The 26,282-nt window shown below is 40.3% G+C and overlaps 1 protein-coding gene across 1 annotated transcript; it reads right to left on the minus strand.

Annotated features, from left to right (window-relative positions):
- Window positions 1-847: 847 nt before the first annotated feature.
- On the minus strand, window positions 848-18,776 carry foxk2a (forkhead box K2a). The gene is made up of 9 exons (XM_080873279.1): window positions 18,078-18,776; window positions 16,791-16,985; window positions 16,561-16,702; window positions 16,100-16,246; window positions 7,988-8,181; window positions 7,674-7,876; window positions 7,166-7,423; window positions 6,890-7,087; window positions 848-3,211 (listed from the first exon to the last, which is right to left on the minus strand). Exons 1-9 carry the CDS (start codon window positions 18,371-18,373, stop codon window positions 2,997-2,999), a joined length of 1,848 nt encoding a protein of 615 aa, XP_080729405.1. The 5' UTR covers window positions 18,374-18,776; the 3' UTR covers window positions 848-2,996.
- Window positions 18,777-26,282: the final 7,506 nt, after the last annotated feature.

The following is a 26,282-nucleotide window of genomic DNA, read 5'->3' on the forward strand; positions in this document are numbered from 1 at the left end:
CATTGCAAAATTTACATCACGTGTGTCACTTTTTGGGTCGCATTGTACTTTTGTAGGTGTAACGCTGAATATACACGGGACTTGGCGGGTACTGACTACAGGAGGGATGCTGCACAAACTGAAAAGCCAACCTGCTTCTTACACACGCAGAATGATTGTAAAACCTGCATTTAAATTTGTGAATAAAATTTTTAAAATTTTTCAGTTATAATAATGTGCTGTTTCATGCCTACTGTGACGTGGAAACCACATGTAACACACTGAATCTGTGTAACTGTTGACTGTCTTACTGCTGTTTTTAATCACATCAGCACTGGCCCTGCAGCTAACTAATATTTTAAGGATACATTTGGTAACAAGATCAGCATTTTGGGCACAAAATTTACTAAAAAGTGTGTGAATTGGAAAGTCATAGAAGTATGGATACATTTTAAAAATTGTGTAACTTGAAGCTTTGAATAATGGCCAGAGCAGAGGTTGCACTACAAAGGCAACTTTGTGTCAAACTAATCCCTATAGTATGATAAAGTTAAGTATTTAAATTGCCTGGCAACATGACCTGGAGCTACACCACTGAATCTGCCATTTTTTATTTCACTTCTGGAGCAATAACTTATTACAGTTATGTCCTGCTAAAGCTACTGCAGCCATGTTTCTCATAAACAAATGGAAGCTTTAACTACACATGAAGTAATCATTTACAGTTGGCATCAAGTGTGTGTTGCTGCATGCTGATTGGCACGGTTACCCCTAAAAACAGGGAAGTCTTCAGTGTTTCATTTCAACTAAGATGTTTTATTGATAATGCATTTGTCAAAACAAAAACAATAGTTCCAAATAAATATTTGTGTCGTTCAGTTGAGTTCACTGCTTTTCACTGAGAGCTATCATAGTAGCAACCGCTGCTATGGTCCTGGCTCAACTGCAGTGAATGCCCCCACTTTCTTAGCCATATATGGTCACTTTTGGCTCCAGAAAATATAGATCTGGCTAAAATATTAAACTGTAGTCTTCAAAGTAAATACCAATGCATTACATCAGAACGGGCATGTCCATCCTTCATATTCAGTCAAAAATGCATAAACTGCACTTGCTGTGTAAAGCTCTAAGCACTACCAAAACAAGCCCTCCTACGCTTGATCAATACACCAGAAACAACTGTACCTGTGACTTTGTTAAACTTCCTTTTAATCACATTTCAATGCATCCAATTCATAATTAAGAGAATGTCCTAAATTTGAATGCTATGGTTGACTGATTGGAATTTTCTTAAAATATCTTTACAGTTCAACCAACTGTAAATTTAAGGGTTTCTACAGGTGATCCAGTATACCTGTACACCTTTTCATAAACATAAATGTCACATTCAGACTGGAAATGTGTGAGCCAGTGTGTTTGTTCCTTTAGGAAAACTGTAAAAGGACATTTCCACTGCCTTCCTTGGACAATTTAATGTGAGGAATGCTTTCTGAAGCCTTTAACAAAACTTAACATGCCTCACCTCCACCCCAGATGTCCCCATCGTTCCATCAAAAATTTTAAAAAACTGAGACTGTGAGTTTGCATCATTTGCCCAGCAGAAAAGGCGTTTACTCAAAGAAATACAAACTAGGAGATTGTGTTTTAAATAAATTTATAAAAAAAAAAAAAAGAAAAAAAAAAGAAGCATTTTTCCACTGAAGCAGAACAAACACCTATCACTTGCTTTTCTTTGTGTAACATAGAATACAATCTGAATAGACTTTTTTTAGTAGCCTGAAAGGAGTAAAAGAATCCAGCCAACAGACTGCCAACTTCAACACAAAGGTAACAAAAAACAGCCAATAATGACAGGAAAACAAAACAAAGGAAAACTAGAAATATACAAATTAAAAAATGCAATTTAAAAAAAAAAAAAGAAAAAAGAAGAAAGAACTAGAGGTTAAGTGCAGCACTGGTCAGAATCAGTGTAGATCCAGTCAAAATTTTCTTCAGTTCCATAGTCGGATAATCTGCTCAGGTACATTGTTTCTAGAACCATAACATGCAAGCTCAATGAAGCATACGGTCAAATACACATGGGAATATATTTTTAACTCTTAGGCTATTTGTAAAATATGAAAATTCTGTAGATGTACAGTGATTAAAGGAATTTAATTTGCATGAATGAGCAGAAAAACAGGCATTAACTCCATAGTGTTTTCAATAAAAGGAAAAAAAAAATTTGGAGACTACATTCATTTCACCGAACAGAGCCCACATACAAAAACAGCAATATTAAAAAAAATAAATTATTAAAAAAAACAAACAAACAAAAAGAAAAATAATGTTGTAATGACGCCACTTATAGCTTTAGTTATCTTATTACTAGATAGTATCTGTGCCTCGGGAAATGGAGAAAGACTCAAAATATCCAAAGATACACTTGTACAACAGAATACTGCATATCTACTCACAACTGGGTTAGCTAGGTCGACATGGAGGCTAGCTGCCGAAGATGGGAATGTCCACACGTACACACACACACTTCCCCTTGTGGAATACACTACTGGTGAGATCACTTGTTTGCTGTTTCTATCTGACACACAGTTAAGCGCTTGTCTGTAATGCTACCAGGATAAGACTCCTTGTCTTCTTTGGGTGAGTTTTGGGACTCATTGTTGCTAAAATACAAAAAAAGAAAAGAAAAAAAAAGCCTCTTTTTTTCCTTTAATGTGGATTTTCAAATCTTTTTTCCTTTCTGTGCTTCCTCTCGCCATCTGGGTCTCAAACATTGGGCATTTACAGTCGTCAGTAACTCTCTCAATTCCATTTTTAGGTTTGGTCTTTTAGTTTTTGCATCACGTTTCGTGGTCGGAAATACATGGAGGAGAGGTCGAGAAGAGTTTGCACATTCTGTAGTCCTTCGCTTTTTGGCACCTTGGAGTAAGATAATGACACCAGGTCAGATGTGTGGCTCAATGCGTACAGGAGAGCAGGGGTCAGGATGCAGATGGGAGCCGTTGGGAGCGGGCGGGCTACTTGTCGCCGACCTGCTCACTGACCCCTCCTTCTCCCGCTCTGTCCGTGGTGCCGTTGTTGCGGTTGGCAGCCGCTGCTTCGTTCTCCTCTTCCTCCATTTTCACCCTCTTTGTCTCAGGCTGGTCTTGCAGTTCTCCGTTCTGCCTTTTAGTGGGGAGGGAAGCTGAGGCTGAAGCGTGAGTTGCCAGGAGATGCAGAGGGTTTGCAACAGCTGGTGGGAAAGAAGAGAAGATGAATAAGGTTCAATATGGAGTGTTATAGTCCTGTATTTCAAATTAGTTTAGGAACTTCCAAAACAAACTGAAGCCATCAAGAATGTGAAGAAACAACTGCTGGACTTAACATCCAAAACATCTATGCTGAGGAGATATCAGCTCTGGTTAATACAGGCCTGCACTGTACTTTACTACAATAAAAATGCAATACCAATTCCTACCACAAGGTGGTACAAATAATACATGTAGCATTCACACTGGCTAGAACCCAAAATGAGAAGAGGAAGACATGATCGAGGCAGAAGGAGCACTGATACTGATGTGGAAGGTATCACCAAACAATGGCAGAAGCTCCTGAAAGGCGACTCTTATCACCACTTCTAGAAGGAGTCAAGCTCAGAGAGTTACACAGAGAGAAAATGATCCAAACTAGGACCAAGACAAAGAATGAATTTCCAATGTTCCTTGTACTCTGGTAAGATCAGAGCTATTAATAATAATGATAATAACAATAATACTTCCCAAGTAGTAACAGCTCATCAACGCCCCAGAGTTATGCAAACTGTCAGAATCCTTGTAGCACAGTAGCAGCACTCTTTCACTTTAGTTTAGTAATAACCCCTGACAGGAGCCTCAAACTCGCAGGACCTCAACACCTTCTTTGAGCTTCAAACCTTCTTTGCTCGGTTTGAAGCCACCCCTCCCCCACAGCCCTTGTCAAGTATGCCAATGACAACACTATGGTTCAGCTCATCTCTGATGGAGATGAGACAGTGTACAGGGTGAAGGTAGAGAACTTGTCCCACTGGTGCTCAGAAAACAACCTGACACTGAACGTCCTTAAAACAAAAGAACTCATAATGGACTTCAGGAGGCACAGACAGGTCCACTCCCCTCTCACTATAAATAGAGAACAGGTGGAATCTGTCTCCACCTTCAGGTTTCTTTATCATCACCCTGTAAAAGAAGGCCCACCAGCAGCTGCACTTCATCTGTGTCCCGAGGAACGACAACCTGGACCAGAAGCTGCTGCTGGCCTTCTACCGCTCCTCAGTAGAGCTCTCCATTGAGAACAGGAAGGCTGTGCAGCGGGTAATTAACACCACCCCCCAAAAAAAAAACAAAAACAAAAAAAAAATCACTGGCTGTCCTCTGCCACCACTGGAGGCCATCACCTCCTGTCTTAAGAAAAGCATTACTACCACCACCTGTTTGACCTGTTGCCCTCTGGTCAGGGACTCAGGTCAGTGAGGTCCCCCACCTCCAGACTCACAAACAGCCTCTTCTCCTGGGCCAATCAGACTGTTAACAAACACTAAAGTGCTTTACAAACCTGAACATTACAGCTAACAGCTAGATTTCTCCATTTCAGCGCAGCTAGCCAGACAGCCAACAGCCACTTACTGCTAGAGACACAGACAGTGGGCAGTATGTTCTCGGCTTTAACATAAAACTCATTGTTGCAGCCTAGGGCAGCACAAAAGTGACCCCTTCAAACTGATTTCTAGTTTTAGTGTCGTTATTTTACTCCCAGTAATTGATTCTGTCACTGGTTAGCTAACATAAACTAATGTAAGCCTATTAGCTGCAACTAACCAAACAATCACATGACGTCATGCTGACAGAACATGGCGCTAAACATGTTTATAAAACTTTAAGCCTTATTTCTTAAACCCAGCTTCACAGACAGAGTTACATCTATGTCAGAGAGCAGAGCTCCATGATGATAATTAGCCTGTATGTGTGTATTGTTTCATGTCCTATTTCACAGTAAATGCGCTCTTTATTTATTAGAACCACTTCCACTAATTCCATAATGCTCCATTTATATTAATTAGATTTCCATTAATTACATTTTTTGGATGGTAGCTCTTGTTCGTTGTAGTCTCTTTATTAATAGGTTCTAAACTATATTTCACCTCGCGATCTGTAATGCAGTTATCGAAATCATTTGTAAAATGAACAAATAATCTTAAATACTCACTAAAACTTACAACTGGTAAAATTAGTTGAAAAATTTAAAAAGTTAACTTTTTCACTGTTATATGCAGGATGGTCTCAAAATCTTCCCGTGATATCGTTGAAAAGTATTGTTACAGCTTCATAATAACTAGTGAGAGGTGACAGGCAGGGTACAAGGAAGCATGTTGACAAATCTATCATGATGCCATCCCTGCAAAAACCCAGTAGAGTTACCAATTAACCCAACATGCGTGTCTTTGAGGTGCACTAGAGCATACCGACAATTACAAAAGCCAGGCATGTACAACAGCAACGGAAATGACCCTGCTGGTTAACGTTGGTTGTAAAACATGTCAAACTGAAGTGGACTCACATTAGTCACAAGGTAAGAGAGACTGTAGATCATTGAAGCTAGGTTATATGGCAATGTTTGGAGATCCTCAACATAGCATCTCCATCTTCTGGCTACATAAGGTTTACATCACTACGATTGCAATATATACAGCAAGGTGCTCAAACATGCCTTCAGATCATTTACTTCAAATGGAACAAGTGTGAATCTGTGTTGTTTTTGAGTCAGCATGTTCATATAATAATTTGTGCTCCAATTCTACTTACAAGCACCATAATTAGCAGAGATCTTTGTATACCATTGGTATCAATATAGACCTAAACTCAATCTGATCATTTACTTTACAGGGAGGATTGCTGCAATCGTTTCTACTATGCATGTTTCTCCAGTACAGGCTGAGATGATTGAAATCTCAGTGGCATACTACAGAAGTAGTTGTTAGGTAGGTGTTAATGATGGTGATTAACTTTCTCTGTTAAGCTGGGCTTTTTGCTTTGGGCTCTATGCACCCTCATAAAAAGAGGCATTACTGTCATGTGATTATTCTTCTCCGAACAAATGATCCAGGTGAGTGAGTCTTATTCCAATCAGACAGTATCAGATCAGCATAATAAAATGATGATAAACATCATCAACAACCTATAAACTACCTGGAAAGAAAAAGTGGATTTGGTGCACAGAGCTATAAAATAACCTTTTTAAAATAACTGAAGGTGAATGTTATGAAGGTTATTCTCCTAAAGCCCAATAAAGGAGAGGTGTGGAAAACTGCTTTTGTTTGGTGGCAGATCAAAGAGAAATCAATTGAATTGATTGAACAGCTATCCTTGGTAACAAATTGCCTCCAAATACAACTAAGCAATTTTCTAATCTGTATCCTACTACCTGCAATTCCAGCAATTTAAAATGAGACCTACTGGTAGATTACCATCAAGTATAAACAACATATACACCTTTTCATCATCACAAACTGATTACATGAATTCCAGTGAATGCACAGTTGTGCTTGAGGTACAGCTTAACAACTTGCACATATAAAATGTGTTTGTCCAACACAGACACATGCTGACCATAAAAGAATTTGTTTAAACCAAAGCTCTGAACATAGCCTGCTCTCAACCAGGTTATTTGTTAAGAATAAGTTACCAGTCAGTCTCAGATATGAAGCATCAGGAGACATGACAAGGAATGGTGGAAGAAGCACTCAGATACTTAGGACTAATGGTAGAGGCAGGCCTTTATTCCTATTTTCACCTGGTTTCTAGTTCAAACCTTCACTTCCACCAACCATGCTGTAGGTTTTTTAAAACTGGCCTTTATTAATGAAGTGCTGGTTTGACTGTGTGTGTGTCCGACTCACCTGTGCTAGCGGCAGTACTAATGGGGACCAGATGGGTCCCATTCTGTGTGATGGCCTTTATTGGGAGTTGGTGCTGACCGAGCGGAGCTTGTTGCACGATGGTAACCGTAGTCAGAGGAGCAGCTTGAGAGCTCTGGATGATACGACTGACTCCACCTATGGAGGAGGCTGTAATGGATGGGACCGGCTCCACTTTTACTGCACACAAAAATATCAAAAATTAGACATGCTCATAGAATCAAAAACAAACCAAAACAACAACAAAAAGAGCACCACCTTTGATCTCCTTGTGCTCTCCGCTTCCATTCTCCTGAGGTTCGCTGCTCACTGCAGAAGCAGGCTGTCCACCAACAGTTGCCATGGTGACAGCTGGGATCTGGTGAACAACATGCACAGTCTGCATGACAGGGGCAGAGCTAACTGTAGTCGTAACAATGGCTGGTGTGGCCATGGCATAGGTCACAGGCTTCATGGTCGTTTGAGGCATCTGGCGCTGCACAGCGATCAATACTGGCTGATTGCTGAGAGGGGAGCCTGTCAAACGGTGTGATAAAGGTTAAAGCAGATGTCATTCACTCAGATAAAGATGTGCAGGAGCACACAAACACTGTACACTGTCACAGAAAAGGGTTTAATATGGGGTGGTGGTGGTACTGCAGTCTTTTTTGTCACGAAAAACTGAAAAATGTGAATGCATCTGTTAAGGCCCACATGTGATCACTCTGCACACACTAGATGTTATATGGTTCATAAAAAGGACAAAAACCTAAACCCAATGTTTTACCTGGGGAGTTCTGTGCAAAGCGGGCCTCTTGGATGACGGCGAGTTTGGGCTGGATTGTTGTGGCTTGGGTTGGGGCTGGTGGTGGAGTTGGCTCTGGCTCCATGGGGACTGGGGAGCCCTCTCTGGACAGGCTGTCTGGGGTCTGGACCCCACTAGAGTGGGCTGACAGTGCCCCAGTGTGGCTTGGAGAAGCTGGAGCACTCCTGGAAAAGTAAAAGTAAAGTACAGTTTTCATCCCAGCCATAAAAAACACACTATATAACTGTACAGGAAACTTTTTACAGTCATGTATGCGTAGCATCAAGATGCTTTACCTGGAGGACAATGGCCCCACAGGGGTCCTGAAGCAGGGCACACCCCTGGGCCTGCGCTTCCTGAAGGCTTGTTCTATCAGCTTGCCTTCAGAGGCGGGGTCGATCCTCCAGAATGAGCCTTTACCTGGTTCTTCCTGAGACCGAGCCACTTTGATGAAATACCGGTTCAGAGACAGGTTGTGGCGAATTGAATTCTACAGAATCAAAATTAAATAAAATTAAGAACTTTAATTAAACTGAAGATTTTGTTGGGGTATCCATGTTTGATAATGCATAACACGCCCATGTTGTTGTACAGGATGATTTTAGCTTGGTGTAAACTGCAATTAGATTTTCCATTTTATTGCGACAGTAACACAGTTTTTAGTCACTTTGAGGCGCATTTGTCAAACCTCACCCATGTGTGTAAATATCAGCATTTTACTGTTAAATCCTGCATCCTGTCAATGAAAAAAAAAAGTCACTCAGTCAAAGTTCAGAGCATAAATTAGATCCATGTATTAAATCAACTGGGGCATCTTCATACAATAGAAATCAGAGGTGTACTTTCAGCTTTAGACAACACAATACAACAAAACCCCCAAACATGCCTCTCGTGTTCATTAACACTGAGGACATAGCCATACTCTGTATGAGCGCTTCATTGTTCCTCCTAGTTCATTGTCTTGTAACGTCTGAGCAGAAAAGCTGCAGCATCTGGCTCTCAATGCTAATTAAAACACACTAGTATGCTGCAGACGACAGGTAACAGCGGAAGACACGTCAACATAAAAAGACACGCGTTTGTAACTGTTTGTATAAGAGTACTGTGTTGTATTGAACTGAACATCAGTGAAAATACATTTAAATTAGGTGAATGACACCCGTTGCCTCCCTTTTAAATGCACCCCTGCATGTTGCTGCTCTCACCAGTGCAGGAGACTGAGGACAGCTGTTGTTAGCTTGCAACATAGATTGCTTGTTTAGTTTAACAGAAATCTGATGTGAACTATTTTCACATCGCCTTGATTTTCACTTTGTCTTAATTCAGTGACGTTATAGTACAGCCTCTTTGCCCTTTGTCACATGTGTTTTAGAGAGGAAAGGCTGAGCTCAACCATGAACTACACTCAGTGGCGGTCGTAGCCTGTTTTGCTGCCCCCCCCCACAAAACATATTAAGGATTGTACATTAACATAAAACTGTTGTCGAAATTCACCACACACACACACACACACACACACACACACACACACACACACACACGAAGAGAGAGAGAGTATGCATTGTATGCAAACGGCTACCAAACAGCCATCATAATTCGTCATACAATGAGAACAGGACAAATCAACAATTGACAAGGACTAATTAATATTAAAATCTGTAACATAATGTTTGGAGTTTAGTCTGTTACTATTTTTACCATTTCTTTTTGGAGCAACTGTAACCCACATAATTTCCTTAGGGATTAATAAAGTATTCTGACTCTGACTCTGATTGTTTCAGGATGACCTGCCATTATCCAATGACACATCTGCTTACCTGCATCTTTCGCTCGTTTCTCCTCCTCTTCTCTTTTTTCTAAACTGAGCACCAGATGGCTTTGAACTTTTCTTGTCCATCTTCCATTGGTTTTAGTTTTGCACTCCAGTATGAACACCCATCCCTCAACCCGAGGATCACCACAGCATAACCTAACAGACCTACACCTTAGTTCACAGATTCACTTTGTCTAAGGTGTATTTCTGGGATTTCACACAACCCAGGATTCAAATCATGAATACATAATTTACAACATTATGAATGAAATGTGCTCTGTTTGGAAGCAGCCGCCCCCCTCCCCTTTTGACGGGTTGTGTGTGAGACTTTAAATCATCAAACCGTAAATTATAAATTTTAAATTGTTATTGATCCCTTTACCCCGAGTCCTAAAGCGTATATTTATTTTCTTACTGTTCTTATATTTATTGTTTGTTTACTTGCACTGCTGTAACTGGAGCCTCGTCGTCTCGTCTCTACATACTGGACTGTGTGTAGCGGAGGTGACAATAAAGTTTACTTTGACTTCAGCAGCGAGCAGGCGCACCGAGGGCTCTCGCGCTCACTTTTCCAGAATAGAATTTCGAAAAAACATCGGTGCAAATTATAAGTCTGTATCATAATGTCTGGTGTTTTCGTGTTTGTTGTTTTGTTTTTCCATCCATTTGCTTCCGCTTCTCCTTTTCAGGGGCGCTGGAGCCTATCCCAGCTGTCATGGGGTGAGAGGCGCGGTACACCCTGGACAGGTCGCCAGTCTGTCGCAGGGCCAACACACAGAGACCATTCGCACTCACTTTCACTCGCACATTCACACCTAGTGGCAATTTGGATTATCCGATTAACCTATCCCCACAAGCTGCATGTCTTTGGACAGTGGAGCCGGAGTACCCGGAGGGAACCCACGCAAACACGGGGAGAACATGCAAACTCCACACAGAAAGACCCCGGCCTGATGGTGGAATTGAACTCAGGACCTTCTTGCTGTGCGGCAACAGTGCTAACCACCAGCACGGTGGTTAGCACCATGCCGCCCAAAGTGTTTTGTTTTTATTTTGCGAGTTGGTTATTAGATGCTGCTCCAGCCAGCCAGAGAATCCCCCGCCGCCACGCCCTCTCCTCCCTGTGCCGCAAGCAGCAGGCGCACCTCGCAAACGAAGGGCACCCTTACTCCCAGCAAATGGGCGATAGAAAACCGATCGGTGCCTGTGCCATTCCCAATATGCGCTGGCTGATATCGGGGCAGCATGAGTACGAGCAATTTTTTTTTTTTTTGCCGATGCCCGTGATGCCGCCCCGGGCAACCGCCTGTGTCGCCCGAATCAAAAACCACTACTGACTATACTGCTGATAGCCTGAACTTCACTGATGTTCTCAACCTTGTTGTCAGGGAAACCAATGCTAAATCTGGGCTAAATCTTATAACACACATGCTCATAAGCACATTTTACAAATCCTCATCCCGCAACATTAGTCGGCAACATCTCTTTATTTCTGCACCCCCCAACAACACACCAAAAACAAAACAGAAACCATTTATTAGTCAGGGTTTGCTTCACCCAGTTTACAGGTTCACTTACTAACTGTGATTAGTGGAAACACCGTCACTGGCCTGAATGAGCTAACAGCTGGCCATCTAACTTCGCCTGGGGCATCAGGTCATTGGTTGTATTGAACACTGCTTCCATTCCCCAACAGTTATACAAGGTTTGCTGGGATTCTCAGCAATGTGTACATTTTAAAAAGGGATACATTTCACTTTTCAAAATGTACACATTGCTGAGGCCCTAAAACAAGAAATATTTGAAACTGAATCAAACAGAACTACTAGATGAAGAAAGTAGACCGGTGTACTGGGAGGCTAGGTGTAAGAGAAAGCAAAAGGCCTTCTGTTATTTGTATGTGAGTCTGGAGACTAAGGAAGGACAAAAGGACTAGTACTGGCTAGGCAGAGAGATACAGCTGGAAAGGATGTGCAGCAGACTGGGATGATTAGGGATACAAATGGAATGAGATGTAAATGTAATTAACAAGTGAAGACGTAGAGAGTACTTTGTGGAGCTCATGAATGTAGAAAATGAGAGAGAGAGTAGGACAGATCGAGCAAAGTTAATGAATCAGAGAGTGTGTAGCGGTGAAGAGGAAGTGAGGGCAGTTAGAAAGAGGACAAAGAGTGGGAAAGCAGTTGGTCCAGATGGCATACCTGTGGAGGTATGCAGCTCTGCCAAGTCAACTTCCCTCTAAGAGAGAGGGAAGTTGACTTTTCAACCAGACTGACGTTTAACACAATTCTGGAGAGAGAGGATTGCCCGAGCAATGGAGAAGACGTGTACTGGTACCGATTGTGATGTGCTACTACAGAGAGATAAAGCTGAACCATAAAGCTATGGGAAAGAGATGCTGAAACTAGGTGCGAAGAGTGAGCAGAAGTACAGCTTTAAGCTAAGAAAGTAAACTACAGATGCAAGGTTGGCTTTGAGAGTGCTGATAGAGAAGTACACAGAACGCCAGAATAAGTCACATTGTGTCTTTGTGGATCTAGAGAAAGCATATGATAGGGTTTCAAGAGAGGAACTGTGGTACTACATGAGGAAGTTGGGGGTGGCTGAAAAGTATACAGGGTGGTACAAGACACGTATGAGGACAACATCAGGGATTAGCTCTGAGCCCTTTCCTGTTATCAATGGTAATAGACAGAAGATGAGAATCGATAAACAGATAAGGAGGCAGGAGTCTCAATTGACTATAGTCAATTGAGACTATAGTTTGCAGATGACATTGTTATCTGTAGTGAAAAGTCACTAGAAGGGATGTGAATGAGCTACACAGGTGGAAATGTGAACGTGCAAAGAGCAGAGGTAATGCAGACAAAGGGGTTTCATACCTTTGATCAACCATCCAAAGCAACAGACAATGCAGAAGACAGGTGAAGGAGAGTGCAGGCATGCTGGGGTGGATGAAAAGGAATATCAGGTATGATTTGTGAATGAAGGATAGCAGCAAAAGTGAAAGGGAAGTGAAAACCACTATGATGTATGGTTTCAGATGAAGACACTAACAAAAAGACCAAGGAATTGTTGGAGGTGGCAGAGCTGCAGATATTAAGATTTTCACTGGGAATGACCAGAATGGACAAGATTAGAAATGAATACTTCAGGCAGACAGCTCAGGTTGAGTGGTTTGGAGGAAACAACTGGAGAGACAAGGCTGAGCTGTATTTAGCATGTGCAGAGGAGGGATAGTGAATATACTGGACAAAGGATGTTGAAAATGGAACTGCCAGGCAGAAGGAAAAGAGGAAGACCACAGAGAAGATTCGTGGATGTAGTGACGGAGGGTTGGTTTGACAGAGGAGATACTAGAGAGTAAGATGAAGCCAGATAAGATGTTTTGTGGACCTGGAAATAAGAATAACAGATCCTGCGAGATAATTACATTAAAACTATGGCCCTTTCCATTTACAAACATTATGGGGGTAGAATAACACAAATACAATAAAATAATGAAGTTCAGATGTCTATATTGTGTATATGCAGCTTGTTAAGCTAGATCTTAGTGAAACCACTGAATGAAGCGGCAGCTATGCATCAGATAGTGATGGATATGTGGGTATAGAGCAGGGCGATATGGCCAAAAATATTTATCACGATATATATTTGAAAATTTGCGATAACGATATAACTGACGATATAATTAATGCGAGACAAAATACAACTCCACAACATTACTAGCGCAAAAAGACAACCTTCCATTTATTTTCACTTAAACAAGAAGCTGGTTTTTATGTACATTAAAGCTTTATAAAAATGTAACAGTGCAAATGCAAATTCCTTGCTGAAAGTTTAACCAAAAGGCATTTCCAGTAGAAATGGGCTGACATATCCTGAGCATAACCATGTATAATATCCACTGAAGTTAAAAAGAGGTGCTTTGCAACATTAAACTGCAGTGTGCAGTACGCATTTTTCGGACCATAAGGTGCACGGGATTATAAGGCACATTAAGTGAAACAAAGCAGTCAGATAAATCAAACTTTATTAAACTCATTCTTCTTGCTTCCTCCACTTCTGTAACATTGATTCATTAATGTTGAATTCTCTGGCAGCTGCTCTATTCCCATGTTGTTGCAGTATATTAATGACTAACCTCGTATTGTGGATGGATTATCTCAGTTGTTCTCCTGACTGAAGTTTGGTCCGTTTACAGCATCCTGCCATGCGATTGCATTTGTCTCTAACCATGAGGAACCTTCACGTTAACTTTTATAAGTGGAAAAGTGTTAGTGTTTGTCCTCCAGCTTCACTGTTTATGTTATGCTAACATAGCTGTGTCGCTAGCGATCACGTAGCACATCATTATATACCAGCTAGCCAAACTTCAGTAACCCTACAAACGTCACTGCTGTTTAGTTTCCTGTCTTCATTTATGTTGGAAGTGATAGCAGAGCTGTACGTTTGATTTTTTTCAGAAATCTCTCAGTCAGAACATGCTATATCATGCTTAGGTAACTAGCGAAACTAGCGAGCTAACTTCCGCTAGCTTCCTGCTAACTTCTAACTCCGTTAAATGTAATAACTTTTGTTTTCATGGATGCCTGGAAGTTAAACTTCATAGTTACACCTGGTAAAGCAGCAATGCTGATCGTTTTATTAAAGATGAAAGAATTTAGACAGTTTTTAACTCTCAGTGATGCTGCAGTGTTGTTTGACCTGAAGGATACAGAGTTTAGGACCCAGATTACTCCCAGATTTAAGAGCATCTCAGTCCGACAAATATGACAATAACAACGGCCGCTTGCATGTTCTGCAAAAAAATGTGCTTTGTTGTGTATCTGACGGACAAACACCAAACCAGTTCCACATCACTGAAGTTGCACCATTTTTACAAACCAATTCTGGTTCATCTGTTTCACTCAACAATCGGCCATGTGCGTATGAAAACAAAGGCACTGCGCATGCGCGTTTTACTCCCATTCTATCACGATATTTCATTTTCCTATCGTTGCCTAACATTATACCGGTATTACCGTGAACGGTATAATATGGCCCAGCCCTATGTGGGTATTATTTTCACGATTTAGAAAATGTATACATGTTATTATACTTTATTCTAATCCACTCCTAATTCTCTCTAACACTACTGAAACTGCAGGTACTAGAAGGCACACTAAGAATACCTGTTTGAAGTGAAATTTTTTTTATTAGACTTGGGACCGTAAGCTTTACTGTGTAAATGGATCCAGTTTAACAGTTCAGAGCTCTAATGTGCAGGTGTCACATTATTAAGAAACAGCAACACAGAGCACAAACAGCAATAAAATGATTAACTGGAATTAAAATGTTTATTTTCCTGCTCTGTGCACTAAATCGCCAGATTTTCTGCCATTATTAATCATGTGTCCTTTTTACAGGAGTGTTGGAATTTAAGCGGTGTATTTTCTATGTTCGTTATGGATTTTTAATCAGCATTTGACAATCTCTCTGAAGTAGGTGGCACTCATAGGGACTATTATCTGTGGATAATAGTCATATGATCTGTGAAATGCCCCCTTTAGATTGGTTACATGCTGCCAAGACCATCTTTCATGTGATTACACAGGTGATAAGGGTAGGTTCCAGATAGGAACGATACCCTAGGTATGTTGAACTCGCTTCATACTATAGGGTCAAGTGCTCCACAGCTAAAGCACATGGTAAAAGTGGACTTTATGGCAGACCCTCCGAATTAAATGAGAACACAGTAAGACAAAGTGTGAAAGTGTGTTTCCCCTCTGTGTTTCATCCCCATTTCCTTCTTATTTCAACAAATGAAAAATAGCTGCCCTAATTTATCACACACAATTTCCAACAGTGACCTCCTGAGATTCATCCAGAACTCAAATGGTTTAGAAGAAAAACATCCTGACATCATGGTGAAGCTGTGAACAGTGAATAATCTAATAATAAATGTCTGCTGAAATGAAAGCTCAGCTCCAATTTCACTTTATGATGCCCAAGTATAGTAACAATACAGTTATTTTGTTGCTTAGAATGTTTTGCTTGATGGTTAAGCAAAAACTGCTTTTTGTTTATTCTATGCAGGTTAATCATCAGAATGCCAAAAGTCATTGGTGAAAACATGTAGCTCCTTGGTGAACAAACTATAAGATCTGGTATAACACTCATGCACTTGCACACCCTAACTGAATGTCAGGCAAACTACCCACGCTTACCAATGCTGAGAAAGGAAAATAATTGCAATCTTGAGTGACTGATATGTGGAAGCTCAATAATGGGGCTCACTCTCCACGACAAACAGGGATGCTTCCCTACTGCATCTGGTCCTCCATCACTGGGTCATGCTGTGGGGGACAGACTATCCATCTGTACCTCACAATTACATAAATGTATTCTGTTTTAACTTAAACCCTTGTATTTCATTTCTAACTATTCTGAACTACAGTGGTTTAGCTGGAATGGTGAATAAATAAGTTTATGAAGCTCTTCAGCCAATAATTAGATTAAAAAAAACAAACTGTTACCAACTCAAGTCTGTATTACTATTCAATCGCAAGCACACCATTATTACTAGTATTATCAGTATTATAACCAAACTGACCTGCCAGCCTTTGTCTGCTGTTCTGTAGTAGGGGTAGTTCTTGGTGATGTGGGTGTATATTCCGTTCAGTGTTAGCTGTTTGTCCGGAGCCATGGTGATAGCTTGAACTATTAGCTGTGCATATGAATATGGAGGTTTGGAGTCATCCTGCAGGAGACATAAAGTGAAGTTTATTACACAGGAAATGTGTGTCAAAAGCACACATATGCACACTGACACAGAGGGTTTGTACTCTAAAGTCTATGCTGCTACTGCAAACATTGGGCAATTTTTAGACTTCAATGAGTAACAGTGATATTCAGAGTCCTCAAATCCACTGAGACTTCTCTGAAGTCTGCTGCCTTCATCACGCACGGTTCTTCTCAGACATTTAGTCTGAATCCATTTCGAAATCAAGCAGATAGACTAACTGTAAGCACTCACCCCTTCCTGCCCTGTTCACATTATGCATTTCCTCTCACCTTTGGACTGTCTTCACCTGAGGCCTCCTTGTCGTTTTCTGATTGGGAGCTGTCTCCTATAAGATCGGAGGTCAGAATGCGAGATGTCCTGTAGCTGGACAGTCCTGCCCCACGTGGACTTGATGGGCAAGAATTTGCTGCACTGTGAAAGATATTTAAAATGTCTTGATTTGAGATGGGAAAAAAGCCACAGTTTTCTAATCTGCTTACATACAACTAAGCAGTCCTACCTGATGGTTCCAGTAGGTGAAGGCAGCGGGCTCATGAGGTGTGCAATGTTGTCAGGAATGTTGATGGTCAGGGGGGAAATCTGGGGCTGGACAGGCTTGATCGGTGATTCTGGCACGTTCCTTGGCTCTTTCTTGTCATTGGACAGGGCTGTGAACGTTATTTTTATACTTGTGCTGGGAAAGCGGAAACAACACCTAAGAGAAGGAGAAAAGAACCAAAAAACTATTATACTATTTAAATGTGTGAAATAATTCTGCCAGTCAATCAAGTGCTTATTACAATGTTACTGCTCAGACCAGCTGGTGACAAGCAGGCCAAGGAGGTCCAACTACTGTGATTCAGTTTCACACTGTTTAAATAGGGACATCCTCCATTATATAACAGCTCGTGTCTAACATGAATAGCTTCCAGTCCAGTGCATGGTTACATTCATACCCATAGATTTTTTTTTAATGTAAGCACATGAGCAGCACTGAGACAAATAATGACAGAGCAAAGGTTGGGAACATGAAGTCAAGCAAGTACTTAACTTGCCAACTTTAACTATGCACCTGGCGCTGGAACACTGCATCATGAGTAAAACTAGTGTATAATAACTCTTTACCAGCCTTTTATTGTGAGGGAAAATACTGTAGCCTGTTCTGTATTATGTCAGAAACACCACCCACGCAAGTTTAATAGTTAGCCTGTGTTCCTGACATGGGAGAGACAGCTGTTGAGGGTTATAGCCCCAAACAAGAATTTTTTCGCTTTGTGAAATTCCAACGTAATTCTACTATAATTCGGCCATTTTGATGTTTCATACACATAGCTATTAGTACAAGCCAGCACTATGAACGTTATCAAATTTTAGGCTGTGCCAAGCCTCTCTGTAATTAGGCATATCCAAAACACGTGATACATATAAACAAATGCAACAATGAAGTAGAATACTAGCATCCACATGACGCACCGACTCTTAGCTGAATTATGACTATCTGACGTCTCACTGACGTAAGCAGCTCGCTAAACACAAGCCGAATAAACCAGCAATAAATAATCAGCGGTTATGAGTCGGGTTCAGTGCGCTTCCAGTAGTTACCTCTGCCATTATCGTGCATATCTGCGTGTCGGTTGACCATTTTTTCCTTTGGTCACACACACACACACGAGCTGCACGTACCAGCTTAGTGTTGCTTGTCAGAGCACGTGCAACACCGCAGCGGGACAACAAAACAACAACACACGATTCCAGAAATAACTCGATTTTCCCCGCACTTTAAGCAAACTGGGAATATCAATCTTACATTCGCGGAAGCTGTAAAGGTGGAGCCCCTCTTCTCTGGAACACCCCATCAACAAACACCCCGTTTTTTCCAAGGCATCGGAGGTAGAATTCCCCCGTGCCGGTGCCATCTTCTCCTGCGGTAAATATTTCTAGGTGCCGGCGGGAGATGAAGCTGGAGTGTCCCATGCTGACGTCCACGGAGCCCTGCGAAGAGTTCCGGCCGATGGTCACGGACTTTTTCTTCATGAGATACTCGAATTCTCGGCCCTCCAGCCGGGCTACCGCCAACCCTGACATCCCGCTTACCACCGCCATCTTCTAAGATATCTGAAGGGGATTTAGAAATCTGTCTTAAGCGAAAATATATAAACAGTTGCAGGGAACCAAATAATTTTTTTAGGGGGACGGGTTGTGAAATAGAGGGGAACCCAATTTTATACTGTGGAGAATTTAGCTAGGAACGTGCCAGCCCGGGGACACAGCGGCTCCGACCCACCGCCGTGATGAAGAGGAAAAAAAAGGCGTACCGACCAATCAAAAACGGCCAAACGGACGGAAGTACTGTGACAGACAATCTTTTCAACCAATGGGAAAGCAGGTTTTATAGACACAAGCGTGGCGTTTACCAATGACAACAATAATAAAAATAGCCGTATAAAATAGGGCTCGGTTGCGGCGCAGGCTGACACGCAGATGGACGGAGAGATGGAAAATGCGGCGCAGGAGGGGAGTCTAATGTACATACAAGCTGTGTCCCAAAAATGTCTAATGTTCGTCCTTATTTATATTTTATAAACTAACAGAACCTAATGAAGACAGTGTCTTATATTTAATACTAAATTTTCTGCCTCCCGAAATCTCACATTCATAAATCCAGAATAACACATTTGACGCCAAATTACAATTTTTTTCTTTCTTTCTTTTTTTCATAGTCAATTGTGCACTAACTATCTAATCTATGTATACATTGTTCACCTGGCCAGAAACGAGATTCTTGCTTTGGCTGCCAAGATTTGGCTTTCTGTAGCCAAAAGTCAGCATGTTATGACAAGTTATCAGTACACTTGATTAACTAGTTGCATACATAAACTATACAGGTGCAATGTCTTGTGCATGCTCTCTCATCCAGGTAAGTAAATCCTGAAAGGTTGATTCTGTTCACCTGGATGTGGGAGAAACATTTCATCACTCATCCAAGTGACAACACCTACAGGCCAGTGAAAACTCAGTGGTCTCAATTTGCATATTAATGATCAAGGAACTGACCTCACAGCCCATTGTTCATTCAGTGTTCTAGTTTCAGTCATTGTGCAAATGTACTGTTTATAAGGTTGTGGAAACCTGCAGTCAGCTGGCACTGAAGAAGTCACGTTTCTCCCACTGAAAACGCTACGTCCAGATGAACAGAATCAACTTTTTGGGATATACAGGTGCAACACAGAGACACACCTACTAATTAGTCCTAAATAAAACAATACTCATTTGGTACAAAGGGGCTCAAAACATTCCAAGAAAATATTCTCCACACCATTTCCTTAACCACTGATGTACACAATGGTTCAGGCAGGGTAAATCCATGCTTGAGTTGCAGTTGAGACTTACCAAATCAGACAACATTTTTCCGGCCTTCTGTTGTCCAATTATGGAGAGCCTCTGTGAACTGTAGCCTCAGATTCCTGTTCTTAGGGCTGACAGGAGTGTTGCTAGATGTGGTCTTCTGCTGCTGTTGGTTTCACAAGTTGTGGACTAATGGATGCTTTTCTGCTTGCCTTGGTTTAATTGAGTAGTTAATTGAATTACTGTTGTCATCTATCAGCTAGAAGTAGTCTGGCAACTGCCCTTGGACTTAGTATCTACAAGGTATTTTCTCCTAGAGTTAATGGATTTTTTCTCTTTAGAAGACCATTCTCTGTACACCCAAGAGATGATTGTGCTGGAAAGTCCCAGTAGTGCAGTCGATCTGGCACCAACAGCTATGCCACATTCCAAATTACTTAAATCATCCTTCTTTCCTGTTCTTATATCTTATATTAATGAGAATGGGAAATGGTAAACATAATAATAAAAAGTAGACATATTCTACACATAGGAGATTTTTTAAAAAGCAGTAAAGACTTGGTTACATTTATTGCTGCATAATTCCAGTTCCATGCAGTAATTTACCAGACCAGGGTTTCTGTGCATCAGGTTAGTTTACTAACTGTAGTACAGCAGCTACCACGCTGTGAGGACAGAGTCTGTATATGAAGATCATGTTAAATAATGCATGTAAAATCACTCATTCTGTGTAGACACTGCCACAGACGTAGACTGGTTTAGACAGGGGCCTAGCACCACAAGCTGTTAGACGTCTGATGCTAGTATGTGCACGTTCTTTGAGATGTCATCAATATTCAAAAAAATGTACTGCCCTGAGAAAGGCCATGCACCATGCTACACGTGTTCTTTCACAATGACGTAATCAGTTTGAACTGAGTAATCCAAGAGTAATGCAAGAATCCAAGAGTAATGCACCGTTCACGAGGTTTATGAGTAACATTTGGAACTATAGATTTTGAACCTACAAATACTTTCCTCTCAAAGCCAGATGTGACATTAAGTCAAAGCTGGCTTTCAGACTTTTGAACTTAACACAAGTATATTAAATTCAGACCATACATATATAAAAAAAATCAAAGGGACAAGAAACAGACAAAAGAACAGAACAGAAAACAAATTTCTGATAATGTCAGATAAAACCAAACAGAGCACATTCTTGAAAGCTGAGACGTTAGGGGAGCTGGTAAATTGAGAGATTTATGATTTAACCACTCTTTTACTGGTATGTGGAAATAAAAAAATAGCAATTTTTCTGCTTAAAAGGTTCAGGATCAACTGGGTGATCCAAAACTCACTGATCTTGACGCTAACCTGGTTTCTTGGGGTCTTCAAACAAAATGAGAATGATATTAGCCAAGCTAGATCCAATCAGCTATAATGACTTGTCCCTGTAATGCTCTAAAAGTTAAAACTAGAATTTTAAAATGGAACCTAAATCTGATTGGTAGCCAGTGCAGCGACTTTACAACAGGGGTCATATGAGCTCCCTTGTTCGATTGGGTCAGTAGCCTCGCTGCAGAGTTTTGAACAACCTGTAGACAAGCTAGCCCTTTATTGTTTAGACAAGTAAACAGGCTGTTACAGTAGTCGAGTCTTGTAGAGACAAAAGCATGTATTATCATCTCGAGTTCACTTGTTGACACGATGGATCTAAGTTTTGAAATGTTCCTCAAGTGAAAAAGCAGGTTCTTACTATGATCAGATTATGCTAAAGGAGGACTTAACATACTCTTCTTATTATCAAGTTGCCAACATTAATTGATTCCTTCCACAAGAATTGGAACAGCATGGGCGTCACCATTTACAGCCCCCAAATACTGGTAATCTGTGTAAAATTCAAAACAAGACAAAACACATTTAATTCACAATAGAAGCAATAGAAAACATGTCACATGTATAAACTTGTGAGAAAAATATATTATTCCAACAATAGTCAGCTAATGTTTGGGAACTGACGAGACCAGTTGCTGGTAGCTTCTCAACAGTCTTAACAGTGTCTTCTTTGCCTTATTTTCGGTTTCATGATGGGCCAGATATTTTTATTTGGACTCTGGGCAGATCAGGACCCAGATTCTACGAGGAAACCATGCTATTGAACTAGATGTGGTTTATCACCGTCTAGCTGATACATGGAAGGCCTTCCTTTAAATCTTCTAAATAGGAGCAAACCTTAAAACGTACCTACCTTTAAGCACTGATGGTTCCTTTCCAAATGTGCGAGGTGAAGAAAGTAGGCTAGCAGAATAAATTTGAATTACCACGTTTAATTTGCTTTATTTCTACCACAGAACTTTTATTTCCAAGGACTCCAGTCAGGGAACTTTCTAGGGGGAAAAAGGTGATGCAGACCGCTTGGCATCTCTCACACGTTTGTGCATTACTGTTTCGATACCTCAACTTTGGCAACAATTGAGTTTTTCTTTTCCACTGTTGCCAAATGCTTGCTCAGAGTACAAGTCTTCTGTTTTTAGGGGTTTTATAAAACCGAATGGAAGTGAATTGAATTAGGCTTTTTGGATTTAGAGGTGATATTGGATTGACATTTGTTTGGAGTGCTAATGCCAGCTAAACTTTGTTAGTGGCATTTTCATCAACCAGATTAATGCCACAAGTAATAATTGTATAAGGACAAAGTTTTGGCTCATAATCACAACATACTGACCAAACTGATGAACATGTGCATCACCTTAAGTTGTCCTGCAATATACATCCTCAAATTTTAAAGTGTAAAATGGTTCATGTGTCTTCATTTTCACCAGAATTAGGTTTTTATGTTTGTGATCTGGTAAAAATTCAACCAACAATCAATTGTGGCAGCTGTGGCTACAACTGTAGCTGCCTCCACCAGTGTGTGAATGTGAGAGTGAATGAATAGTGGAATTGTACAGCGTTTTGGGGCCCCCGAAATGCGCTATATGCAATCCATATAAATGCAATCCATTAATAATAATAATAACAATAATTATTATTATTGTTATATGTCCACATGTGTGTGCTACATGTGTATGGGGTATCAGTCACAGCAGGTAGTGTAACATAAGTCAAGTGCTGCCACCTGGTGGATTTATATGGTGATGCTGCAACATCTGAGGCGTCTTTATATGATGAGTGCTCAGGAAGTGTATGCCTGCATATCTCTTAATCATATCAGCTTATCAGCTGTATAAAAGAGAGCAGGTAGGTAGATTCATACAAGGCGTAGAAATGCTCTATATGACTATAGGTCTGGAAGTGCAATATTAATCAGTGTCCTGAAATATTTATCCCCACAAATACTAAGACCAGTATGTTTCTGTGCATCTGTAAAGGAAAAGATGAGGATGTTCTTGGCTCAGTCTATATCAACACATCTTATGCACAAAGGTTACTTTTTATTAATATTATCATGAGTGATTTTTAAAGTAGTAACTGATTTATTAATCTTCAATCTTTGCTAATATCATGTTTTAGAAAGCACTAAATAGCTTGCAATAGAATCATTGTAAAAAGTAGCATAGGTGTAAACTGACAGTAAAGACTGCTTTGTAACTACTGTAGTTATAAAAAAGGAGAAACAAACAAAAACCTTCCACAAACAAGCTTTATTTTACAACTCAGTAAAGAGTTCAGATGAAAGTTAAATAGTGTAATCCTTCAGTTTTAATGACTGACTTTTCACTTTGGTTTTTTCTTCTTTCTTTCCACAGAATCCAGACTAATGAAGTATTTTCTAGTGATGTAGAACCTCATTAACGTATTGAGGACCCTGCACCAATGCAGTGAAAGAGAAACTTTGATAAATTAGGTCCTGGAGCCAGGAGTTAATTTACAGGAAACACAGCTGAACAATTTTTGGAATTAATTTTGAATGTGTACAGCAAAATGGACTTTCATATCAGGTTATACTGATTGGATTCAAGCAGCTGTAGTTGGTAAAGAAATAGCTGCAATGCAATATTCATTAAAGAGTACGACTATTTGAAGAAGACTTAGTCTGAAATTTTAATTGGATTTACACTTCACAAGACACCTGGTTGCTTTTGGACTTCTGTGGACCAGGAACAATACCAGATATAATAATATTATTAACTGGGAAATGCAGTTGCATTGTGGGTGGGTGGGATTTATTGCAGAGCGCTTATAATAAAAGCAAACATCATTTCAATGTGTGCGCCTGTTTTTGTGTCTCTATGTCCTCGTGTCTGTGTTTTACTGTTGCTACCTAAGTGTGTTCTCATCCTCTAATGTGTCTTTATGTGTGTCACTCGTGCTGTGGGGACAAATCGGTCAAACAGGACCAGCTTCATAATGTAAATTGTTAGATTGGAGGGTACTGAATGTAACATAAGAGTCAGGATAAGTGTGAAATTAGTATAGGTAGATGTTATGTCTTTGGTTCCCTTTTTCTGCCACACAAAAGTCCAGTCATACAGCTGACTTAAATGTCCACCACTAAATAAAATCAAAATGAAATGATGCACAGCAAGCATCTACACTACCCTTACTAACACGTAGTCTAGAGCTAACATTTATTTCTATATATTTTGCAGAGGCAGACTTTCCTGTAATATTTGAAACCAGCCTTGATCAGTAGATCTCCAGACTTTCTGAAGATCTTTTAAGAAATTTTCTTTGAATATTGGATATCAAGAAGAAGTGGCAGGCGTGGAAAAAAATGAAACTTAAACCTAGCTTCATCAGAACTGGTGTCATGTTTAAGAAAAGGCAGAAAAGGCTGAAGGGGTGGCTCAGGGGGTTGGGAAGCGTATCTGTAACCAGAAGGTCGCTGGTTCGATCCCCGGGCTCTCTGTCCTGGTCGTTGTGTCCTTGGGCAAGACACTTTACCCTACCGCCTACTGGTGTTGGCCAGAGGGGCCGATGGCGCGATATGGCAGCCTCGCCTCTGTCAGTCTGCCCCAGGGCAGCTGTGGCTACAACCGTAGCTTGTCTCCACCAGTTTGTGAATGTGAGAGTGAATGAATAGTGGTATTGTAAAGCGCTTTGGGTGCCTTGAAAAGCGCTATATAAATCCAATCCATTATTATTAATAATGAATGGAAAAAGTACTGTGAGATTTTGAGCCAACATGCAATGCCATCAGGAAACCATGTAATTGGCAATGATTCTAAACCCACTGCTAATGCAATACAAGCATACCTGAATAGAAAAACACTATCACCATATTTAAAGCAGTTTGTGACTGTTGTGATCTCAGTACTTCTTCATTGGTAGAAAAACTAGATATTCATTAACAAAAATAGTTTAATAATTTAAACAAAGCAAAAATGAAAAGAACAACCAGGATATGACTTGATGTGAAGAAAACTAAATTAAATTCCTTAATTTGTACAAAAAACAAATGATATAATAAATATGGGACACCCTTGGTCTTAGCTTCAAAGTGAACTTTCTGTTCTCTGTGCTACGTTGATTGTGCTGCAGAACAGTTCACAGATACCATCAAATCGTCAAGAGATAAGGTTTCCAAAATTGTAAATCTGCCTTTCATTAAACAAAACCTTTTACTGTTCTACAATGCTAAAGTGCAGTTACATTTTACTTAAGCAAAATCTTTGTCACTCAAAGTCTGGTCACCCAGGTGCTATTCCGAGCACAGGCACAAATCTGATTAAAAACAATGTTATAAGTTATTTCAAAAATCCTCGAAAATTATCTTTGCTAAATGGCCTGTATTTGTATAGCGCTTTTACTAGTCCCGCCTAGGGACCCCAAAGCGCTTTACACACCCAGTCACCCACCCATTCACACACTGGTGGAGGCAAGCTACAGTTGTAGCCACAGCTGCCCTGGGGCAGACTGACAGAAGCGAGGCTGCCCTTCTGGCCATCACCAGTAGGCGGTAGGTGAAGTGTCTTGCCCAAGGACACAACGACCGAGACTGTCTGAGCCGGGGCTCGAACCGGCAACCTTCCGATTACAAGGCGTAATTTTATCAAATTTATTTATCAAATATAAATTATGTAAATTTTGCTTTACCATTTCAAACTTAAAAAACATGAATTTGTTGGTCATTTTTAGTTTATCCAGCCAAGCTTATACAGTGTTGAGGGTTCTGACGATCCAGCTGTCAATCTACAGTTGACAGTTCACTCTTCCTCCAATAATATTGGTCAGATTTTAGTAAAACTTGCACACAATGATCACCTAAGGGGTCAACCAAGTTTTGCTTCAGGTCAAGGTCATATTGATTGTTTTACAATTACTTTTCCATTTTCACTAGAATCATTATTACTGCTAGAATTTTTTCAGATTTTGATGTTTGGTGATGCATCATGAGCTAGATGAGCTGCTACATTGTTGCTGTTCTCGTATGATTAAAAACAGCTATTTCTTGTCAAAGAAGCTAATTAGTTAGAGAAGATACAGTTAGAATATATAATATATTATAACCATGTTCACAGTCCACATCCACATGAAAACAAAATCTAGATTTAAAAATCAGTAAATATAGGATGTCTATTTTTAAAATATAAGAAACATAAGATAAAGCTATGGAATACCAACATATTTCAGACACAGTAGCTTTAAATGATTTATTTCCAACTTCCTTAACATTTTATTTGTTGATGTTGTATTTTCCTGTCATATTCCTAAAGTTTTTCCAAAGGTCAATCTGCTACAATAC

This window comes from Rhamphochromis sp. 'chilingali', assembly GCF_963969265.1.
Source record: "Rhamphochromis sp. 'chilingali' genome assembly, chromosome: 22".
In the NCBI taxonomy this organism is placed as follows: domain Eukaryota; kingdom Metazoa; phylum Chordata; class Actinopteri; order Cichliformes; family Cichlidae; genus Rhamphochromis; species Rhamphochromis sp. 'chilingali'.